The sequence below is a fragment of the Equus quagga genome, chromosome 3 (assembly GCF_021613505.1).
Source record: "Equus quagga isolate Etosha38 chromosome 3, UCLA_HA_Equagga_1.0, whole genome shotgun sequence".
NCBI lineage: Eukaryota > Metazoa > Chordata > Mammalia > Perissodactyla > Equidae > Equus > Equus quagga.
In genome coordinates, this window is record NC_060269.1 from 86391882 (window position 1) to 86415961 (window position 24080).

Here is a 24080-nt window from a genome sequence, read left to right on the forward strand (position 1 = left end):
CTCTGTGCCAGGAAGAAGGGGGGATGGTCTTATCTCTAGAAGCTCTTAATCAATGCCAGAGGCAAGAACTTAAGTTGGTTACTGTCTGGCAACCTCATGTAACTGACCCCCCCCCCCCCAACAAATCCTCCTTTGTCTTTAGCCGAGGATAAAATTCAAGCGGTGACTTCTGCCATTTACTCCATCCGGTTTGATTCTTATCTAAAAGTTGTGGGACCACCAAATGGCCAGACCATACAGGCACTGATACCATTTTAACTTTTTTACATATTCTTTGTCTTGTAAAGAGATGACTCACATACCTATGCCTTAAATTTAGTCCTAACCCTCAACTCGGGGCAGCAGCAGCAGGAGCTCTGACTGCCCGTGGGTCCTGTCCCCATGCCAGCGGGGGCAGCAGAAGCAGCGGCAGCAGAAGCTCTGACTGCCCATGGGTCCTGTCCCCATGCTATTCCACACTATTCTCTAAATAAAAGAGCACTACTGCCAGATCTTAAGAGAAGAAATCTTTCTTTCAACTCCTCGGCTCACCAACCCCGCATCATATACCACCATGTACTGGGGGGCTTTGGGGAGAAAAAGGAAAAATAAAATCTTTAAGGAAAAAAAAAGAAAGAAAAAAGCTGAACCAACTGAAAATCAACAACTCTTCTTCGATCCATCAGAGAATTGAGGTCACGGCACACTGCCACCCCAAAAACTGGAGAGACAGAGAATCACAACTTAGCAGGAACAGAAGCCCACCAATGGAGCCAGCAACCAGGAGAAACGCTTAAAAGGTAATTGACTAATTTCTGGACACTGATCTGTGGGCTAGGTGGAGGATGAAATCTCCTGGAGGCCCCGTCTTGGGGTGGGAAGGAGGGCCCATTTTCATGAGTTTTACCTCCAGAAATGCCACCAAGTTCTCAGGGTGAAGACTGGAGAAAAACAATCTCCACCTGCTTCCAGCAGGGAAAGGGGAAAAGTAAGGATTTTGAAATACACCCAGAGCATTCTGCCCTCAGGGAAAACTATTTTACCAAGGCCTAAGCAACCTGGGGGAAGGGAAATTCCCAACTCCAGTTCCCTCTAGCCTTCCTGCCTCACTTAAGGAGTGTTGTGAAGAAGCAGTTGTGAAGATCACAGCCCAGAGACACAGCCTCACTAAAAGACTAAGACCTCGTCACAGCTTCTCCTATGATTCCCCTCCCCCCACACTTACCACCACATCAACAGGGCTCCCGTCTACCAGCAGGGAATACAACTGAAAGAACTGCACAGCTCAGACCTTACATAAGAAGAAGTCTCTAGGGAAACTCAAAGACAACAAGGTGAAAACAAGGACACCAGAGGAAATTTTAGCCTCTGACACCTACAGCTACAGCAAATAGTAAGCACAGCCTAACTCCTAGTGAGATAAACACAAAACCTCACACTAAAGGCCTATTTGCCTCAGTTCCTTCCAGTTTTCAAAAAAAACTACAAGGCATGCTAAAAGGTAAAAAGCATAGTGTGAAGAGACAAAGCAAGCATCACAATCAGACTCAGATACAGCAGAATTTGGAATTATCACACCAGAAATTTTTTTGGAATTTAAAGAGAGAAAGGAAGGGTGAAAACGGTGATTTGAACAACTCATAAACTATATAATCAACTGCTAGATGATGAGTCATTGTTTTTAACTCCAAAAATAAAAAGCTAACAAATTTATCAGTACTTAAGCCATACAGACCTGCTTCTACAGTACATTTGCATAATTCTCCCTCTGAAATATTTCTTCTAAGTTCTCAATACCAGAAGGATGAACTCAAATCTTCTAATACCTTGCTTAGAGTATTTGTATAGAATAAACTGAGTCAGTGCTGGGCGTTTCCCCCAAGTCCAACAAGCAAAAGCACACAATGTGACAGTGGCAGATCTTCCAGTTCCAGCTCGTTTTATAAATGAAAACACCAAGTCCAGGAGAACAAGAGATTTGCACAAGGTTACACAGCTCAGAAAAGAGCCATAAGTAGAATACTCAGTGCTCTTATATGGTACCCTCATTTCATTACCCTACAGATGAAAACAAAATATTTAAAAGTCATCCAATTTAGCAATATGTTTCAAGAGAAGCCATCAATATACAAATTAAGGATCATAATTAATTTTTTTTTGAGGAAGATTAGCCCGGCGCTAACATCCACCACCAAGCCTTCTCTTTTTTGCCCATCTTCCTCCATTTTTTGTATGTGAGACACCTGCCACAGCATGGCTTGATAAGCACTGCTTAGGTCCGCGACCAGGATCTGAATGGATGAACCCCGGACCACTGGGGCAGAGCGTGTCAACTTAACCACTGCGCCACCAGGCTGGCCCCTATAATTAACTTTTAAGAGAGTAAATTTTCCTTCTCTCTTTGTAATAACAGATTTGATTCCCTGCCCCCAATTTTTAAATCCATGGACTAAAAAAAGCATTCATTTTAAATTCTTTCATACTTGGAAATTTTTTTGGTATTGACTTGTGTTTTAATAAGATATACTTATTATAAAAATATTTCAAACAGCAAGAAAGATATAAATTCCATTTCCTTAATCATGGCCATATTTCCTATTTCCTACCCAAATCTCCAGTTGCTTTGGTTTTGTTTTACACAAATGGACTTATACTATACAAACAATTTGACAACTTTAAGACACATAATTTTAGTCCATAAATTCAACCTTAATTTTATATGCTACCAATGGATTAAAGGAAATTGGTTCCAGGTAGAACTTGGAAGGCTTTCTTCCATGTATTCTTCTAATATCAGCAATTTTGGTTTCACATAAATATAATCCTATAATCAGTAGTTGATGGGCTCAAGATGCTAAAATAGTCCAGATTTAACTGTGCCCTAGTAGGCTGCTTGACTTAACTGATCCTCTAATCCAGTCAGTTTAACAAACATAAGTAAAATCACCTGTTTCATCATGGTAGTTCACAGCTTCTGTCTCCATCCATGCATTATCAGTGTTCCGAGGATCATCAACATATCCCTTATATATCTATTTTTAAAAGGAAGCAGATAAAAAAATGTCTAGAGTGAAACAGGAATGCATAGAGCAGAAGCATGTTACCTTCATTAGAATCATACACATAGATATCCTGTTACAAAACAATGTGCATATAGTTAACACTACTTAACTATACACCTAAAAATGGTCAGGATGGTAAATTATGTTATGTGTTTTTTACCACAATAAAAAAAAAAGAAATGTAACTATCATAGAACCTTTAACGTAGCATTCCATATGCTTGTTTTAAATTTCCCCAGGAAACTATTCTCAACAACTTTTTGAGGAAGGTTTAAAATTCACAAAACCCTTGATACCTCAGACTCTAATTTAAGAAATTAAGAATAGTCATATTCAGGCCATGAGATTTTTTAAAGTCCCTATAATTTAAGTATTTTTCCATTTTAATAATTTCTATGACTACAGTTTCAGAAATACAAAGGTTGATTCTCCTAGTTAAACACATGAGATCTATAAATAAAGGTAGTAAAGATTAATACTCAAGCTACTAATCATGAAAAGATTTGGATCTAGCCATCTAACACAAATATAACCAAAAAACTGGACAACATAGATAAATAATTAAGAAATCCCAACTCGAGAAAGAAAACAAAGCAATCCAAGCAGAAGCCAACAAAAAAGAAAAGAAAATCCGTACTTTTCCTTTTTATTAGTGCACATATACCTTATAAGGTATTTTTTTTAATCACAAAGGGTATATAGACAAAATGGACATGAAACTTACATGGTTATCAACCAGAAAAACTCTGAATAACATAACTTAAAATGTCCTTTCAAAAGAGCTGAATTCATGCAAATAAAAAAAGTTTTCCATTGGATGGGTATTCAACACATATGAAAATAGCTTCTGAATTGTCACATTAGCTCACATCTAGTCTAAAGAAAAACTCAGAGGAAAAACTGTATTATAACAAATGATGTAATTGACCTAAAGTTGGGCTATAAAACTTAGTGGAAATCTATTTACAGTGAAAATCCACGAGTTAAGTTGTTCTCATGAATACATATTTCAAATACACAAATATTTCACTTTATCCAGAAAATGATCTATCAGATTTCCAGGTGAACTTCAAGTCATTTTCATTAATCCACAGGACTAAATCCTTCCTAGGAATCACCATTTCTTACCACCAGATGTTCCTGGCTGAAGAGTTTCTGCAACTGTTCCTCTAATTCTCTCTTTTCAGCACTGGATTTCTGTAAGGAGTTGAGAGCTTCCTCACCAAATTCTCTTTTCAGTGCGGCACTAATCTTCTCTCCTGGATCCACCATCCCCTAAGAGTCACATTTTTGTTAAAAAAAAAAAAGTAATAACCTTTAATTCATTCAACAAATATTTACTGAGTGATGCAATGGACATTTACTGCTCTATCTGCCCATAATCATGATCCACATTCTTCTGTGACATGCCCTTCTCTAAACCGTTTGTTTCTAGTAGCAGCCTATCAGGGTACCTCATATATTTTACCACAATAATTGGTCCAAGGTTTGCCTATGGCAAACTGAGCTACTCAGATTCATTTCCTGGTATTTTCCAAACTCAGGCTAAGGGAAGAAACGCCTGGAGGCAAGAAAGAATACAGTAAGTTGATAGTCTCCCCATTATTCATTCCATTCCAGCCACACTGACCTCCTCAATGCTCCTAGAATGTGCCAGACATACTCCCACTTTAGGGCCTTTGCACCTGCTATTACTTCTGTCCAAGACACTTTTCCCAAGAATATCCATGTACTTACTCATTCACCTCCTTTAGGTCTTTACTCAAATGTCACCTTCTCAGAGAGACCTTCTCTAACCATCCTATCTAAAACTGTAAACTCTCAAACACTCCCTAGTCCCCTTCCTTGCTTTAGTTTTTTTCTTAATACTACTACCTTTTAACATACAATAACTTATTTATCTTATATGTCTCCCCCACTGGAACGTGAGCACCAAGAGGACAGGGATGTTTGTTTATGTTGCTCTGTTATATCCTCAAACTCTAAAATATTAGCTGAGTTTCAAAATATGATGATTAGATGAATGACTCTCAAAATGGTATCAGTGACCACAGTTCCCTGACTGATCAGAATTTCAAATGGCAATGAAAACAGAAGATCCTATGATAAAATCATTACTGTATTCTTGCACTCAACACGAGTAAAGTTTGACTATTTGGCTCATAATAATTAGCCTAAACTTACATCACAGTTAGCTGAGATCTTTATTTCCATTCCACTTTTATCCTACAAAGAAAAAACTATTCTTGCAGATAGCAGTGTAAGTCATGCTCTCATCAAACTATCTCCATTTCACAATATAGCATAAAATATAAAACCCTCTGCTGCACACAATACACATTTTTAAAAAGCCACTTCAAATACACCACTGACACGAACTTGACAAAAAGTACACTCTTCCTGATGATATTACGGAAATTTTAAAAACTACAAGAAACAGTAAGTAATAAAAGTTACCTTTTTTATTATGCCTAAAATTATCAGAATTCAACAACAAAAAAATGCTAAAAATCTTACCTTGGGCTTGGAGTAGGGGTTGAGTTCTGAGATGGACCCAATGTTAATGAGTACCTACTATAGACTAGGTGATTTATATGCTATCTCTAGTAATCCTATGAAGTAGATACAGCATCTTTACTTTAAAGATCAGAGTCTGAACTCCAGATCACCCAGCTCAAAGTGGAAAGGCCAAGACACAAGCCCAGGTCTAACTCCAAAGGCCAAGTTCTTTCCCAAGGGTTTTAGAGTTAGACTCAGATTCCAAGACCCCTGCTCCTCCACTTGTTACTAACAATGTCACTTCATTACAGTGATGAATGACAAAAGCACAACTAATTGGAGTGCGGAAGAACGGAGGTAACCGGAGTAGACAAGATCCACACAAAATAACTTTGTATTAAATAAAGCAACTAAAAAGAACTTGAAACATTAATTTGATTTAATTTTAATGCTTACCCCAGGGATTGCCCATTCTCCACAGTCTTTCCTTTTTATTGCAACCAATTGTAAGATGTTTTTCCCAGAAATGGGGTGGGTGATTTTATTTCCACTTCTATCCCTTTTCCACCTATAAACAGCAATGTAAGATCAAACCAAACTAGAACAAAGACCAAGGTTCTCTCTCAAGTTTGAGAAAGAGTTATAAACACGTATTTTTCTTTATAATAGAGTATATATAAATTTACCTCAAATCTGCTAGTTTCACCAAAAAAATATTTTGCATTAGAAATATTCTACATTTAGCACTGTTACAAACCAGGACAAATGTCTAATTTCTATAAAAGATATTGTATTCTCCATAATAAAAATTTAGGATAGAAATGGTTTTTACCACTTAAAGTGCTACCCAAAAAAAAGCTTAAAAGCAGAACAGAATTTAAAGGAAGGGCCGTAAAAGTTAAAAAAAAAAAAAAAGAAAAGAAAAAACAAAGTCCAAGGATCCTTCTTAAGAATTACAGGTAGTAAAAAAGATCCAGTTATATTTGCTTTTAACAGTTCACTGTGTTATCAGAAAAGCAGATTATACGACACAGGTTCAGCTGGTCTCAACAATAGTGTTTTTCAATCTTTATGCCCTCTTCTGATAAAAAATCTCACTCTACCCTTTAGTTTAATTTTATATTTTGAATCAAATTGCATGTAGTTTTTGTTTATAGTATCACGGCAAGGTTAATTTCAGAATCCACTTCTTCTAACCACCGCCTCTTTCCCAGAGATGCTGATAAACCTCCCCTTTCCTTCCATGCCTCCACACCCACCTCCCCTTGCCCAATTTTAAGAACTGTTCTAATAGTTTCTTAGGCAAAGATAAAGATTTTGAACGTCCAATACTAAGCCAAAAAAGAAAGCCTGTGACCTAACCATCACTCTGACTGAGACTCAACGAAATACACTGGTTTAGATATGGGTTTCCAAATTTCTTTATACTGTGGCTGACTACCCATCTAACCCATAATTTCTGCCCCAAAAAAGCTCATAGTCTAGCAGTGGAACTAGACATGTACATGAATAAATTATAAGACAGAGTGACAGTTTGATGAGTACAGTAAATAGAAAGGAAAGAATAATTAGTACAAGAAGATAGCATCTGTTTTTAAGGATGCCAGATAGAGGAATAATACAAGCAAGGAACAAGGTTATAACATAAAATAAATGTGTTCAAGAAACTGAACATATATGTGGCGTCTGGCAATGTGGGGGCATCAGTAAGGGAAAGATGGGGTATAAGGCTGGAGAAGCGGGCAAAGAATTCATCAAATTCATCTGCTTAGAGAGCCAGAGAATATTCTTAAATAGGATAAAGCCATAAGTAATCTGCGTTTTAGAAGGCTCACTCACTTTGACAAAACTGTGGAGGCTGCTTTGGAGGGAGGCAAGACTAGAGGCAAAAAGACTGTTACCATGATCCAGATATGAGACGACAAGGACAGGACTGAAGGCTGAGACCATGAGAATGGAGAGGAGACATATTTTACCCTTATTTTTAAAAGCCATTTATATTGTACTTATCATATACCTGATGCTGTTCTAAGTGCTTTAGTGTATTTATCCATTTAAGCCTCAAACAATTCTATTGTCTTTACTGTACAGACGCAGAAAATGAGGCACAGAGAAGTAGAAAACTTGCCCAAGACTGCAGAGCTAGTAAGTGCTGTAAACCAAGATTGGAACTCAGGCGGTCTGGTTTCCAGAATCTGTGCTCTTAATCACTCTAGCACTATTTACTTAAACCAAATAAACAGACTGTTTACACTAGTTGAAGAAGAGGAAGGATAAGAAAGCAAATGAGGGCTCTGTTACTCACAAACATTTACTGACACCTACGATGCATCACATGCAAGCAGCTGGGAAAACAAAGACCACCACAGAGCCCCTGCAGCTCAGCCATCGCAGCCAGAGCACAGGGAAGAGAAGCAGAACAGAGACGCTGCTGGGCAAGAAGGCAGGACCAGACAGATGATGAACAGCTTGCTTATTGTGTTTACAGTCTCAGGTTTTATCCTGAAGGGACTCATTGAAGGATTTTAAGCAGAGGAGTTTCTTGTTCCTTTATTAGTACCAAATACATTTTCACCAAATTTCAAACAAAATTTCTTGATATATCAGAAATAATGTATCATTTAAATTAATGAACCTCAATAACATTTATTAAATAGCAATGATATTCCTATGAACTATTGATAACCCCTCCCCACTTCTGAAGGTCCACACCTTCCTGCCTTTAACCAAAACTGGAAAGAAAATTATATGCCACCAACTTTTTGACCTGAGTTTATTCACAGTAATATATTAACACTTCCCATCTCACTTTGACTTTAAAGAATCTAAAGAAACTTCAGATAACTTCCCATCATACATGGGAAATCTCTAGGAAGGGCACCTGGGAATCTAAAAATTTAACACTTGCCCTGGAGAATCTGAACAAGAAAATCTGTGAAATTCTGCACTGTACAATACTATTTTGAATCATGAAGTACTCGTAAAAAAAGGAGGAAGGATCTTTGCTTTAAAAGTGCCTAGGTGATTCTTATAATTACTCATTAGTGAAATACTGGTGTAAAAGAGAAAGCTCAATAGTTGGAGCCAAATACCCCGATTCAAATTTCAGATCTACAAGATTTAGGCAAGCCACTTAACCTCAGTGAGTCTCCATTTTCAGATTTATAAAATAGTATGTTAATACCTACTTTGGGAGGTTTTGTGAGAAACAAATGGGAAAACTAACAGTAGCGCCTAGCAGAGTGCCTGGAGTAAAGCAATATTTTTAACGATTCAATTAATCTGGTGATTCTTCCTTCAGCATCTTTCATTCTTCTCTTCCTTCCATTTCCACTGCCACTCATCTACATGGAGGGACTCATCGCTTAACACAAGCATTACTGAGACAGCAAAGAACAGCACCCTAAGAGTACAGCTGAAAGCTAGACTGCCACTGTGGGTTCTTTTATGGCCTTGACCACCTCTAAGGCTTCAGTGCTCTCATCTATATAATGACAGAGTTAAGCTCAAAGTCTACCTTTTCAAAACAACCTAACACACAATCACATTTACCCCTAGCTGCTATTTGGTCCACCATAGATAAAGACAAGCCATTTAGAGGCTAACTTTCAAGTCTCTGGCTTCCCTTTTCTGCTTCTTGTCCCCTTACTGGCACTCCTGCTTCAAATGTTTTACACCTTGCTGTTTTTAGCCAGCCTCAACAAAACTGAAAAGTAACTAATACTGCCATTAATATTTACTTACATTGATTAAAGAATATATTAACTCTCTCATCTCATTTAAACCATAAAGTTTCTAAACGAATTTTAGATGGATAGAGGTAGGTTTGATAGGTTGATGGGAGGGTGGGTCGGTGGGTGGATAGAAGGAAGGAAGTATGGATGGGTGGGAGGAAGGAAGGAAGGATGGATGGATGGAAGATAAAACTGGGGTAGGATGTGGGGTAAAAATCCCTTTTAACGGGGAAACTCAAAGGGCAAGCAAGAGAGTAAGACAGGGCGATTGTTGGCCTCTTCCAGTAACTTGAAAATAAGGGAAATAAGCTGCTTTCCTAGAGTTAAACTATGAAATTATCATTAAATCTCAGATCAGAGAAAAACAAAGTCTCCTGGAAGAAAGGAAGACGTACAAAATATCAAAACTAAAAAATGTAAGAATATTGAGGGCATTTGCATTATTTAAAGTAGGAAAGTGACAATTACATGTGAAGAGGGAGTTGGTCAGTGAAAAAATCCTAAAAATAAAAAAGAGATTTTCATTTTAATTAAAAAAGATGACAGAATATTCCAGATGTGTCGGAAAGATGATTCCTATGGAGATGGCTAAGTCCATCTAAACATTACACTCACCTACCTTCTATATTCTGACTCATGCTCGCCAAGGGACCTTCTGAATGATTTGGCTAACCAGAGGGGTCTGCCTCAGGAAGAGAATGCCTTTCCCCCCTTCTGAAACCTTCAGTGGCTCCCGTTCACATGCCTTAAACTTTGGGATTTAATATTCTCCACAATATAATTGCACAAAAATTAGTTAATTTTAAGCTTAATTTATCATCCACTATTTTCCTACAAGAATCTTTTGTTCCAACCAAGCTGGTCTTTTTACTGTTCCTCGATACTCAAATGGACAGTATTACAAGCCTTCTCAGGCCTCCTCTGTCCACCTATCCAAGCTTCAAGTTCACCTACAGTCTACCTCCTTCATAATGCCTTTCTTGGGTGCTCCAGGGTCAGCATCACCATGCCCACACCCAATCTTCTAATTTTCTAAAGCATTTTGTATCACTCATGTGTCTTTGACATGTTTTCTAATTTCATATTTTCCATCTTGCAAATGAAGCCATAGCTCTTCAGCAACAGGAACTGAAACTTAGAATTGTTACAGTTTTTTATATCTTCCAAAGCACCTACTCAGTTCTGAAAACAAATAGATGTCAATAAATACCTAGTGAACTAATTTTGTTTATATAATGCCTAACCTACTCATACAATATAAAACTACAGCTTTACACATCTGTACTACAGCTTATATCACATCACCATAATCTTACATAAAGTCCCTTTAAAATACAGATTTCGTGGGTGTGCGGAGGCATATACATGTGGCTGTGCATATATATACAGATATATATACACACACACATATATACATGTGCATATATACATACATGTATGTGTGTATGTATATGTATATGTAAACACATGGTTACAGTCTATTTTTCCAATAATTTAGTTCTTTGCTTCTGAAATTTATTTTAGTTATTACCTGCTTATGATGGGATCTGCAGCATGATTTGGGCCCCACCGTCCCAAAAGACCCCGGCCAACCAGTCCCGTCCGTCCTGCAGGATTTCTGGGGGAAAAAAACATAGAATCAATTGAATGTGTTCATCTTTTTTAACCCAACTTAACCTGGCACAAAAGGTAGTGAGAGCACTAAGAGGGCAATCATATCTCCACATGAATCCAGCAGCACCATCCCATCTCTGGCACCAGAAGCACTGTTACTCAACTTTTCTTTGCTGTGAGTCTTAAGCTTTGGGCTGGATCTAGGAGGAGGATCTCATTTCCAAAATTGTTATACAATATAAGAATTTGTTTCAGTTTTCACCTGACTTCAGTTTTCTAAATTTAAACTAGAACCTTCCTGAACTCTCAAGTCCTGGAGGATGGAAGCCCCTGCATAGAATCATCCTCTGCGACATCAGTGACGAGGCATCATCAGCACACCCACCCTCCTCTCTCTCACCACCCTCCTTTCCTACTCCAATCTCCTGCAACCCTTCCCATTAAAATATTTTTTGCTACATTTTAAAGTCCATTTTTCCTGAGTGGGTTCTGAAACTTTACTATCAGTAATACGTATTTTGCAGCATATAATGAGATAGTAGTATCATTCAATATTTCAAGACGTCAAGTATACCAAAACTCAATTATTAAAGAAAACCGTTTTCTAAAAATGCCAACTTACTATTTAACCTAATGCCACAACCCAATGTTAAAGTGTGTCAGAGAAACAGAGTAACAGGCAGGGCTGACTAATTTTCTTCCAGTCAATATTCCTTAAATGTTCAACTTCCATTACGTACCAGTAAAATGCCCTAATCTGCAATCTTACCTATTTAACATTTTTTATCCTCCCAGCATGTGAAACTAAATAAACAACTTGCAAAAATGTCTCTTTCAGCCATCTCTTTTTATTCCAGACTCCCCTGCAGCTATTGCTAAAGTTGAATGAATTTTTATATTGTTTTGTACTAGACTCAGAAATTTTTCAGCAAGACCTACAAATAAAGACAGAAAGACAAAGACAAAACACTTGACCAGGTGACAAGAATTCTACTTTTCAAACTCACAGGAGGGGGGATAGGGTGGCCAGCAACTAGGTTTTATTCCATATAACCATACACCCCTGAACGCAAATGATCAAAGCCAATATTAAGAGAAACAGTGTTAATTTTTTAAGAGAACAAGCCTATACCTTGTAAGCTAGAAGCCGTGGAAAAAAGACTTATAGACTATCCTATAGCCTGAGAAGCAGAGAAAGTTGTTTACAGAGAAAGAGAAATCAAGGCTACACACAAAGTAAAGCAGAGAGACAGTCCTGATGGATTTCCAATCTCCTAAATTAGCTGCATTTCTACTTTGGGCTCCTTGAGACAATCCCATGGCCCTAGAATAAGGCTCACTTTTTGCTCAGGCAAGCTAGAGCTGGTTTCCATTAGTCAGAATCTTGACTAAAACAACACCTTTTCTGCCGATCCTTTTATATGTGTACATATCTTTTAATATATTTTACCCAGAAAAGAACCTAAGGAGTAAGTCAAATACGAGAAGAGTTTGACTTAAGGAGATCCAGTAACATAGAAAAAGTGAATAAGATATGACCAAAGAAAGAATTTAGCAAAATGGAAGGCCCAAGTTGGGGCGAGAGCAGCACTATGATTTCCTTGTCCCAGAGGAACTAAGAATATAAATTGCAACATTTTTACCACGTGAGAACCATGATTACAAATCTGTGATCCTTCTTTTGCTTTACTTGGGGCACGTTAATTTTTACATTTCTTCCTAACTTTTACAATGTCTTCTTAAGGAAAATGGAAAATTTTGGAGATGCATAGAGAAATCACTTTTAGAAGTACAGAAAGAAACCTAATGTTAAATTATTGGGTTATTTTTATTTTTACTCAGGTGTCTGGATAAATTCTTATTTTAAGGAATTGTCTCATTTAATAAATAATTACAGAACATACAATTTTCAATCCTTTAACTTATTCAATTAATTATGTCTACCTTCAAGGTAGAGTTACAAAAAGACCCATTCAAATCTTGCCTCTGCCATTTACTCACTTAATGCAAACTGCTTACATTCTCTCTCCTTATCTATAAATGAAACTAAAAATATCTACCCACAGGGTTGCTGCGAAGATTTAGTTAGATCACATATATAAATTATTTCGCACAATGTCTGGTACATACCAGTACTCGATAAATGTTAATTACATTTTCTAACTTTTGAAGATCCATTATTGTAAGATGTTCCACTCCCAGTACCTACCTAGGTCTTCCATTTTCAATCTCATACAGTCCATTCTGGCTCTTTCTCTCAACATGCCCATCCTTTTCATTAAACTTGGGAGAAAAGGTACTTTCACTGCAATGAGAATACCAAAGCAAAATAAGAAATAATGATTCAATACTACCAATGGCTTAATAATGCCAGTCAATCTGTTACTTATAACAAGCAGTATCCCTGAAACTAAATAGTTAAGGGTTAGTTTTCATTTATAAATCCATCTTACTCCTTCAAAACAGTTTCTGAAAAAGAAATTTGTTAACCAAAACACCTTAAAATACAAGGATGTGAGGCCAGCCCCATGGCCAAGTGGTTAAGTTCGTGTGCTCTGCTTCGGCAGTGCAGGGTTTCACTAGTTCAAATCCTGGGCGCAGACATGGCACCGCTCATCAGGCCACGCTGAGGTGGTGGCCCACATGCCACAACTAGAAGGACCCACAACTAAAAATATACAACTATGTACCAGGCGGTTTTGGGAGAAAAAGGAAAAATTTTTTAAAAATCTAAAAAAAAAAAAAACCAACACAAGGATGTGTATTATAAGCCCTCTGAGAAGGACAAATGGCAGAAGAACTGGAGCTACTCCACATGCTACAAAAAACTCTATATTACTACTAGCAAGGAAATTGTCTATGGGCACAATTTGGCAATTATTGGTTCCTATGTGATTCCAAAAATAAGATTCCTTCTGATATCTTGATGTTTCTTCTGTCTCAAAATAATTTTAATTTCTTCAAATGTGTACTAATTAACATTTTAATCAAAGCAAATCCACAAAACAGCAAATTCACCCCACAAACAGCAAATTCGCCCCACAAACTTCATAATAACTCTGATGTAGATTACAATAGATATAATACACTGAAAATGTTCTACATCTTGACTAGATGACAGTTACAGAGCTATATAAATGTAAAATTTTACTGAGCTACACCTGCATACTTTAAAAATGTGCATTTTACTGCATTTGTCATACCTCAATATATTGTAAAAACAGATATAAATAAACTAACCTCACCATTATGAAATCACTGACACAACTGCACTGACAGTGAATAAAGAGTCGTACAGCACTGGATAGTACATGGTCAGTTCCGACATAAGTTTCCCCTTTTTTCTTGCTTTAATTCTAGTAAGTGAGCATAGAAATATTTGTGCTTTGTTTTGGGAAGAATTTCCAACTTGAATGATCCAGACATTCTCTCAAGACTTCTGACCGGTCTTCCATCTAATACACAAATATACCATCTAATACACAAATAAAAAGAATTAAATGGTAAAAATCATGAAATTATAAAACCAGAGTTACAATGCCCTCGGGACTTTAGAAATTCACCATTAAAAAAAAGCAGGAACCTAATCATAACTGAAGCATTAACATTACTAATAAAGCTTGATTTAGACAGTGATATAAATTCAACTCAAAAAAAATAGAATGAAAACTAAGAAAATGTATTCAGTCTTCCTCTATTTACACTATATAGCACCCATCAACATCACTAATTTTAATTGTGCATAATGTGTATGTAGAAATATGTACATCCTCTAAAATGGGAAAATGGAACTCATTTAAAGCCAATAATTTCTCCACAGGTTAGCTTCAAGATTAATTAATAATCCAAGCACTATTACAAAGCTACAAACACATCTTTGGACAAAATAAGGGAACTGTGGGGCAAAATCAACTGAAACTGAATAAGACCACAATAGAGTATAACTACTAATGAACTAATACTGGATCTACCCAACTAACAAAACCTTCTCCTTAACAGAATAAATAATGCCTTGACAGCACTATCATTCACAATAAATTTACTCATTAAATCAAATGTAAAATTGCTCTAGGGGCCGGCCCCATGCTGAGTGGTTAAGTTCGTGCACTCCGCTTCGGCGACCCAGGGTTTCACTGGTTCGGATCCAGGGCACAGACATGGCACTGCTCATGAGGCCATGCTGAGGCGGTGTCCCACATGGCACAACCAGAGGTGCTCACAACTAGAATATACAACTATGTACTTGGGGGCTTTGGGGAGAAGAAGGAAAAAAGAAAGATAGGCAACAGATTTAGCTCAGGTGCCAATCTTTAGAAAATTAAAAAAAAAAAATTGCTCTAAAACTAGGGTAGGAGTTCAGCAGAGTGGTGAGGAGCATGAATTCTGGAGTAGACTGAATTCAAGTCCAAGCTATACCATCTACTAGTTCTGTGACCAAACGCAAAAGAAAAGTTTTTTCATTTTTTGTGTTTTGTTTTTCTATGAAGTAGGAAACCCTGTCTGCCTTCCAGAATAGTTATAAGAATAAAATAAAATAATGCTAATAAAACATTTAGTACAGTGCCTAGCTTATAGTTAGAACATTAAAAAAAACCTCTATCATTATATTTATAAAAAGGAACATAAATTTAAAATGTGCATCAATGCAGCACTTCTACGAATTTAGTGAAAACCTTTTTGCTTGAAGTTTTCATTTCCTCTTTCTCTCTCTCCTTTATCCGTTTTCTATTTTTTCACACTGGTCTAATTTTATGATCATCCTATTCTTAGTAATCCAGAAAACATTTTTGAAAAATCTTTTCACTACTTCAAATACAAGTCCAGCTATGTTGGAAAATAACCACAAAAGCTGTTCTGTTGATAACCCAAACAGAACAAATGAAAACAGATACCACCACTCATCATTTCATAAAACAAAAAACTTCGTAGCAAAATAGATTTACCTATCTGGAAGGAACATCATAAAACTCCCACAAAAATAAATGAACATAGACTGTCTAGCTTTGGCAAGAATTCAAGCAAATGTGGAAAGTGAGTTATAACAAAGTCACGCACTAGATAAAAATGAATTTTCAGCTGTGAAAATGACAACTTACAAATACAAGCACTACCTTCTCTAAAAGTCTTACACCCAGCTGATGCCCGCTAATTTGCTCACCTGATCTGAGGATCTGCCCAGCTAGGTCCAGCCAAGACCGAGACTGCAGTGTATTCCACAGGGTTATAGTCTTTCCACTCAACGAGCCAGGCTACTTTCTCATTAGGAACATGGCTGCGTTGAACTTCCGAACCTGGGTAAGGAGATGTCCGAGCCTTGTGGTGGGAATTCTCTTTGGCACCATTAGAACCAGACATGACGCTGGAGTTAAGATGAAACCCACAGGATGAAAATGAGTTTCTGGGAGAAAAAAAAAATGTTTTATATAAATACCAAAAAATAGATAACTTAAAGAACCTAATTCAAAGACCCAAAAACATATTTTTTACTTTCAAAGACTTAAAAATCAGAAAACTCAAATTTGATGCATATTAGTAAAAAGGTCCAACAACTGTGAGAGATTATTTTCAAATGTGAAAATTTCTAAAATATTGCTAAATCTTACTAACTGGAACCTACTCACTGAATTTATTTTAGCTGAGAAAAAGGGACAGCAGTTTACTTTTGTTACCACAAAAGCTGGGGAAGGAAGTTTGTTAGGGAAATTCGACCATAAAAACAAATGTAAAAGAAGACTTTAAGTCTATGTGAAGGAATACATTTTTAAAAACAGTCTATAGTCTAACATACATGTGTAAAATGTACGGCAAAAACAGCACAAAGGAAAAAGAACAGAAAAAAAGAAATAAATCGTGGTAAAGTTCTTACAACATGAAGTAATGTAATATTACTAGAAGTCAGATTGTGATAAATATACAAATTGTAAACTGTAGAGTAAAACTAAAGGTAAAATTAAGAGGCATAGAGCTGAAGTAATTGGATCACAAAAGAAAACAGAAACAAAAAACTGAAACTTAACCTTTACCTCACAGCGTACATGAAAATTTTTCATGTCTCCTCCTAGCTAAAAACTTAAATGGCTTCTCATTATTCTCAAACTAAAGATTAAAATTCCTAATGACCCTAAATTAGGACATCTAAAGTGAAAAGGGTGGGCTGTCCAGGGGCACAGCGGTTAAGTTCGCATGCACCTCTTCAACTGTCAGGGGTTCGCAGGTTCAGATCCCGGGTGTGGACCTACACACAGCTCATCAAGCCATGCTGTGGTGGTGTCCCACATACAAAATAGAGGAAGAGTGGCACAGATATCAGCTCAGCAACAATCTTCCACACCAAGAAAAATAAATAAATAAAACCTCACAGTTTAATAGAAGAGATGACTAACAACACACACGACTAAGGTCTGAATTAGTAATCTGTAAGGTAAATGAGAGGAAAATCTCTAAGAACATCGTACAAAAAGACAAACCAACGGAAAATGAGAGAAAAAGAGACACAGAGGTTCTATCCAGAAGTTCCAACAGCTGTCATGGGAGTTCCAGAAAAAAAGAGGGGGGAGGGGTCAGGATAGGACCAAAATGGGGGAAAAACAGACGAAAATTCTCTTGTGCTGAAAGTAAACATGACATGCTAAGCAAAGAGGATTTTTTAAAAAAAGAAAAACCACCCCTAGAGGCAGGCAGCTCATAAAATGTGTTCATTACTCTGTGCCCAGCATGGCATCTAAAACGTCGTGTTTAGTGAACAACGGACTCGGAGAATAAAAACCAGACAAGAAGAGAATAAATGTATGAGGCAGCACAAGACCTCATGACAAGAGATTTTCACATATGGAGGTATATGGGGTAACTATTCGAGTTCAAAACTGATTCGGCTTGAACTAGAAAGGCTGACTTATGGTCTATCAAGCATACACTGTCCATCTGCTTATCCATTAAAGTCAGGAATCTCTCTTGAGTCAGACAATGCATACTTCCCCTGCTAGGCCTGTTGGTAATGCCCAGATTAGTTCCTTTCCTGACATAATGGTCATGTCGACCTGCTAATTTGCAACTGAATACCTCTTTGAAAATGTATCCTGGGTGTGTTTAATGTATCTTCTTCCTTCTAAAAACACATAAGACTGTACTGAAACTCATGCTTCTCTGGAACTTCTGCTAAGGCCTTCCCCTGTTATAACCCTCACTTTGGCTCATAATAAACTCACTCCAATTTTGATTTATAGGTTGGTTGTGGATTATTTGCCACATCATAAATCCCTAAATTTACCCAGAGTTGGCACATCAAGTAAAAGAGGTAGATAATAAACATCTACCTCTTTATAATTTAATATACAATGTAATAATATATAATATAATAAATATTAAATAATGTATTCTCTGCACTGAGAAGTCGAGGAGAGGAATCACGACTTATATTTTTCATTTTACACCATTTATACTGCTCACATTTTTAAACTATGTGCATGTAGCAACTTTAATAATAACGTTTAAGTATGAAGGAGAAAACAATGGAAGGGGACAACACCAGACCCAAACAAGTGATATTTAATCTCTCTGGCGACAATAATGGTGACTCACAGAGGGTGGTAAATTTCAGTATCACTGACCGAGAAATATCACTACCACTGGCTTTCCTCAATACGCAATAAAACATTGCAGCCTTTTCGCAAGCGTGTAAATGGCGATAACCGTACGGGACGCAAGCAAAGCCAGGGGAAGCCGCCGGCCTGGAAGCTGGCTCCCAACGCGACCCCGGCAGTCGGGAGAAGAAGCGGCCTCAGAGGAGGACTACCTGCACGCCGGGAGGCTGCGACAGAGCAAAGACTTGACAGTCACGTAGGCCAAGGCCACCGAGAGAGACACGGTGGCTAACGTCTTCCCCAGGACGCGTCCGGCCATCAGCGCCCCGCGGGCGGCTCCGCGCACGGCGGTCTCTGCTGCTGGGGCCGCCGCCTCCGCCCGCCCCACAGCTCCGGCCGGGATCTAGCGGGCACTAGGACCGGGCCGCCCTCCCGACCTCAGAAACGCACGCAGACCAAGAAGCCCCCCAGAAGACCTAACAGACCAGCGCTTCCGCCAGGGCGACGATGGCCACCAGATCAGCAGGTGACGACGGCGCCCCCAGCGCCAGCTGCTGGGACCGGCGCTCCGGGCCCCGTGACGTCCCCGGCGCGCGACGGCGCTTTACGGCTGGGCCGCAAAGCACAGCACCTACCGGCCGCCTAGCGTGACCATTCTGCGACCTGGTACCCTCTCGAGGAGTCTGTGCCGGCGGCGGTAAATGCGGGAAAACGGAAGAGGAAGGAGGAAGAGAAGACCGGGAAGGGGAAGGCAGGGAAAGAAAGAAAAGGCAGAGAAGTTCGTTGTCCTGTGTTCTTCGCAGGAAGGCGTTACAGGCAGCCGGTGGTGTGACCCACGCGCGTCCTAATCATATCTGAATAATAGATGGTTACTGAAAGAAATCCCTTCTTTGCCTCCTCCAGCTTCTGGTGGCTGCTGGCCTTCCATGGCTTGTGGTCGCGGCACTTTGTAGCGCTCCAAACGGTCACCCTGCCTTCCCCTTTTGGGTTTGTGTCAGTCTTCTGAGTCTCTCTTCTAAGGACACTTGTGATTTCGCTTAGTGCTTGCCTGTATAATCTAGTAGCGTCTCACCAGCTGGAGATGCTTGATTACATCTGCAAGGTTGACGAGAGAGTGTCGGATATTGAGGTATATGGGCTAACTATTCGAGTTCAAAAGTGATTGGGCTTGAACTAAAAGCCTGATTTATGGCCTGTCAAACATACGTTGTACATCTGCTTAACCATCAAATTAAAGAATGCACTCTCTTAAAATAAGAATGCATGCTTCCCCTCCTCCACCCTATTGGTGATGCCCAGATTAGTCCCTTTCCTGACATAACAGTCATGTTGACCTGCTAATTTGCAACTGAATACCTCTTTGAAAGTTTGATGAAAATGTATCCTGGGTGTGTTTAATCTATCTTCTTTGTTCTGAAGAGATCTAAGACTGTACTGAAACCCGTGCTTCTCTGGAACGCCTTCTAAGGCTTTCCTGGGTTATAATCCTCACTCTGACTCATAATAAACTGACCCCAATTTTGACTTATAGGTTGGTTATGGATTATTTGAGTCGACTCCATATTTGATTACCTTTACAGGTTCCAGGGTTTAGGACCTGATACCCTTTGGGGTCATTATTCAGCCTACTACACCAAGATTTGAATTTAGATCTGTAGGACTATAAGCTCAAATTCTTAACCATGCATTTGTTCCATAAATATGTATTAAACACCTGTTGTGTGTAAGCACTGTGGTACCATGATGGGCAAAATCCAGGAGTCCTGCCCTCATGAATCTATAGGCTGGTTGGGGAGATAGACATTGGTGAAAATAATCACACAAATAAAGGTCAAGTTTCAACTGTGATCTGTGTTGTGGAGGGAGGTTCTTGATGCTCTGAGAATTTATGACAGGGAGATTTGGTCAAGTCTGGCAAAGCTCCACTTAAGAAGTACCACTTGAGACGAGATCTGAAGGAACAATAGGAGTCAATTAGACATAAAATGGAGAAAAAGAAAAAACCTTTATGCAGTCCTGCTAGCATAAGTGCTCAGTAAATCAAGTTCGCTCTTCCCTCTCTCCTCCCTTCCTTAGGGAATCTACTAATGCAGCTATAGTGCTATTCAAAGAGATTTGGAACTATTAGAATGGGGCCCCTGCACAGGTTTCCCTGAGAGTCTTCTTAACCGATTCTCTATGCAATAGTCCATGTAACAACTGTCTCCACGGGTCATGGTTCATCTGAGGCTGAATAATACATAAGTCTGTAATATAGCTTGCATCAGCAAGGCAGGAACCAAGAATCAAAATGAGTCTACTGTACAAAGCGTCAAGCATGTTCTCAATGCAATCAATCAATGCAATCTCAATGCGATCTGAATGCGATATATTCCAGGATGGCACTGGACATGATCAAGGACATTCAAAAAACCCAACAAACCATCCTCTAACAGAATACTTATTTGAGGGCCGGCCCAGTGGCATAGCGGTTAAGTTTGTGCGCTCCGCTTCAGCAGCCCCAGGTTTGCGGGTTCAGATCCTCGGCACAAACCTACGCATTGCTCTTCAAGCCATGCTGTGGCGGCATCCCACATACAAAATAGAGGAGGATTGCCACACATGTTAGCTCACGTCCAATCTTCCTCAAGCAAAAAGGAAGATTGGCAACAGATGTTAGCTCAGGGCCCATCTTACTCACACACACAAAAAAAGAACATTTATTTAAAAAATAAACAAGTCTTGATGACTCAGGTTTTTTATTAGACAAGAAAGTTATTCAAGGACAAACGTTGCAAATGTTGCTATGTTTTACATGAAAGAGATTTCAAAGAATGTTCTTTGCAGTGGAAAAGAAGTATTTTCCAAAGTTTTCACTGATACTCTGCTGGAGTTGTTATGCGGAAGAAACAAAGCTTATTTAACAGCTAGTTGGAAAACAAAACACATTTTGTGTCCACATTTTCTGTCAGTAATTTTCTTCTTTTTGGTGAGTTCCAAAGGTTCCCATTTATAACCTCTCGTCAATATTTATAGCTAGAGAAAGAGCATAGAAACAAGGGTTTACATCAAATCAAAACCACTGCATACAGTAACAGTGCTGCAAGGAGTAACGTAAGAGCTATCTGGACATGCCTCCATAAGTGTAAATTCCCATCCCTGTCTTTCCACCTTCCATTTCTCCTACCTGTTAGAGTAGATGTACTATTCATTTGTCAATACTTTGGGTAGGGCATCTTCTATATCAAATGCAATACCTTTATTTTTAAGAGTTAATGCGAATTTATCAAAACGGACAGGTCACTTTCATCTAAAGTTAACTGGAGGACGGAAAAAGGTCAACACAAAACACCGGTAAGAATGTAAAACAGCACAAGTTTTTAGAGTGGGCACTTAGGCCATCATGAGTATACACACAAGATAGCTGCATTCCTAAGTACAGGAGATTCCTGAAAGCACAGTCCTTCTGGTACAGAAAGTGAATATGGTTGACTATTCCATATTTACCCAAAGCTTGCTAAAGAGATTTAGCAGACTGCTAGCCACTGATTTAGCCATTTGAGTTATTCCACTGGGGAAATACAAATTAAATGGGCAAATTATAAATAAAAGGAGGCTTAAGTCTCCCTGTTGAAGAGACCCCCCCCCCCTTCCCCTTTCAGAATCTTTGTGCCCTTGTCAAATCTCTTCAATGGCTAAGTCTCTAGCTGGTCCTTTTTTTTTTTTTTTTTGAGGAAGATTGGCCCTGAGCTAACATCCGTGCCCATCTTCCTCTACTGTATATGTGGGACACCTGCCGCAGCATGGCTTGAGAAGTGATGCCTAGGTCAGCGCCTGGGATCCAAACGGGCAAACCCCAGGCCACCAAAGCAGAGCATGCAAACTTTACTGCTGTGCCACTGGGCCAGCCTCTCTAGCCAGTCTCAACACAGGTTTCAACAGTCAAATCTTTGATAGTCCAATGGTCCCTAGCCATTGGACTATTCATCGAGACTATGTGTGGAGCATTCCAGAAAGCTGGCAATCCCTTTGTAGCTTTGTAGCTAGGATTACTAGGAAACTTAATGTCCAAAGAGGGACATTAATGTCCAAAGAGGGGATAAGTTAAAAGTGCCATACTAGCACAAGGAAAAATCATACTCTAGATGTTAAGAGCTGGGACTGTATAGAGAATATGGCAGTGTCCCTCTAGCAGGGTGAAGGAACTCTAGGCCGTATTCTTCCTTGAGCATAAATCAGTCCCATACAGATGTCTGCCAATTCTAGAGACAGGCCTCAGTATTCCCTCTGAAGCAAAAACCAGGCAAGATTCCTCCTTCATGCCAGCAAGCTTTTCCTGTCCTGGTTAAAGGTAAGCTGAAGCAAAGACTAGGGCTCACTCACTGGGACCATTCAGAGACCCAGTGGTCCCCCTCCCTTCTCACTCCAAGAGATTTTGTATGGGGGACATCACATTCACAAGGTCCCTCCTGTTTGCATATGCTGGTCTATTTGGGAAAATAGACCAATTACTGGTAGTCACTTTGAGGAATCCACATTCAAGTAGTGCATGGGTGTATAACTTTTATGTTTTATTGTACTTGCAACACATTAAACACTGAGCATAAGTATGTGCTGGTCTTATGACAGCAGATTTTTGAAATGTAAAGATAAATGGACAAATGGCTTAAAGGATGTGACATAGTAAACATTAATTTTAGAATCTAGGTAGTGGTAAAATTTCAGGTACAGATTGCAATTTATACCATCCACCGCTAAGAAAGAGGGACAATACCCCACGGCCTCTTTGGAGTTTGCAGATGGCATCCACACAAATATAACCATTGGGAATACTCCTTCGACACATTACTTGATTAATTCAGAATGTCACCAGTTTTCATTTTTTGTTGTTGGTTTTTTTTTTTTTCCCGAGGAAGATTAGCCCTGAGCTAACATCTGCCACCAACCCTCCTCTTTTTGCGGAGGAAGACTGGCCCTGAGCTAACATCCGTGCCCATCTTCCTCTACTTTATATGTGGGACACAGCATGGCTTGCCAAGCAGCGCCATGTCCGCAGCCAGGATCCAAACTGGCGAACCCTGGGCCACCCAAGTGGAACGTGTGAACTTAACCAATGCGCCACCAGACTGGCCCCTGCCACCAGTTTTGAGTCTGGCCAGAGTAACAGAGCACTCTATGTCAGGTCCAGGGTGTGCTGCAGACTGCTTCTTTGTCCTTATGGCCCTGCAGATGCACGGGGCAAGGGTTATCCTTAGTGGATAAGGACACTGTGTGGAGTTCACAGAACACAACCCCTATGCCTCTGGAGCAGGACTGTGCCTTCCATGGCAGAGACCTTCTTGCTGTTTGAAAATCAGCATATTTACAAGGGCATACTACTTGGCCCCCATAAATACCAAGTGACTGACCCTGGGAAATCAAGTATCTAGGTCACCCAAGGAGGCTGAATTAACTCTATCATGTCATTAAAATAGCATTTAATACACTCAAGGTACAATTTTCAAGTGATTTTCCCAATTCTATAGGATTAGTATATCTTGTTAGGTTTGTTTCTTGTCTCTTCTTACACATTTGTCCCAGAGGGATATCATTTATTTCCACTGTTTATAAGTCTCAAAGAAATTAGGTTCTGT

At 39.0% G+C, this 24080-nt stretch overlaps 1 protein-coding gene across 2 annotated transcripts in view; it reads right to left on the reverse strand.

The window, feature by feature from the left end:
* The window catches only part of NUDT9 (nudix hydrolase 9), a 21772-nt gene extending 2004 nt beyond the window's left edge, over positions 1–19768 (reverse strand). The window contains exons 1-7 of one of the 2 annotated variants that reach the window (XM_046657182.1): positions 18954–19768; positions 16047–16286; positions 13098–13193; positions 10806–10892; positions 5997–6108; positions 4170–4316; positions 2927–3011 (exon numbers count right to left, since the gene is read on the reverse strand). In XM_046657182.1, the coding sequence (XP_046513138.1) occupies positions 2927–3011; positions 4170–4316; positions 5997–6108; positions 10806–10892; positions 13098–13193; positions 16047–16243 (724 nt within the window). In that variant the 5' untranslated portion in view covers positions 16244–16286; positions 18954–19768. Of the gene's footprint in view, positions 1–2926; positions 3012–4169; positions 4317–5996; positions 6109–10805; positions 10893–13097; positions 13194–16046; positions 16287–18680 lie in introns of both variants that reach the window. The other variant, XM_046657181.1, reaches the window with a different exon arrangement.
* Positions 19769–24080: the final 4312 nt, after the last annotated feature.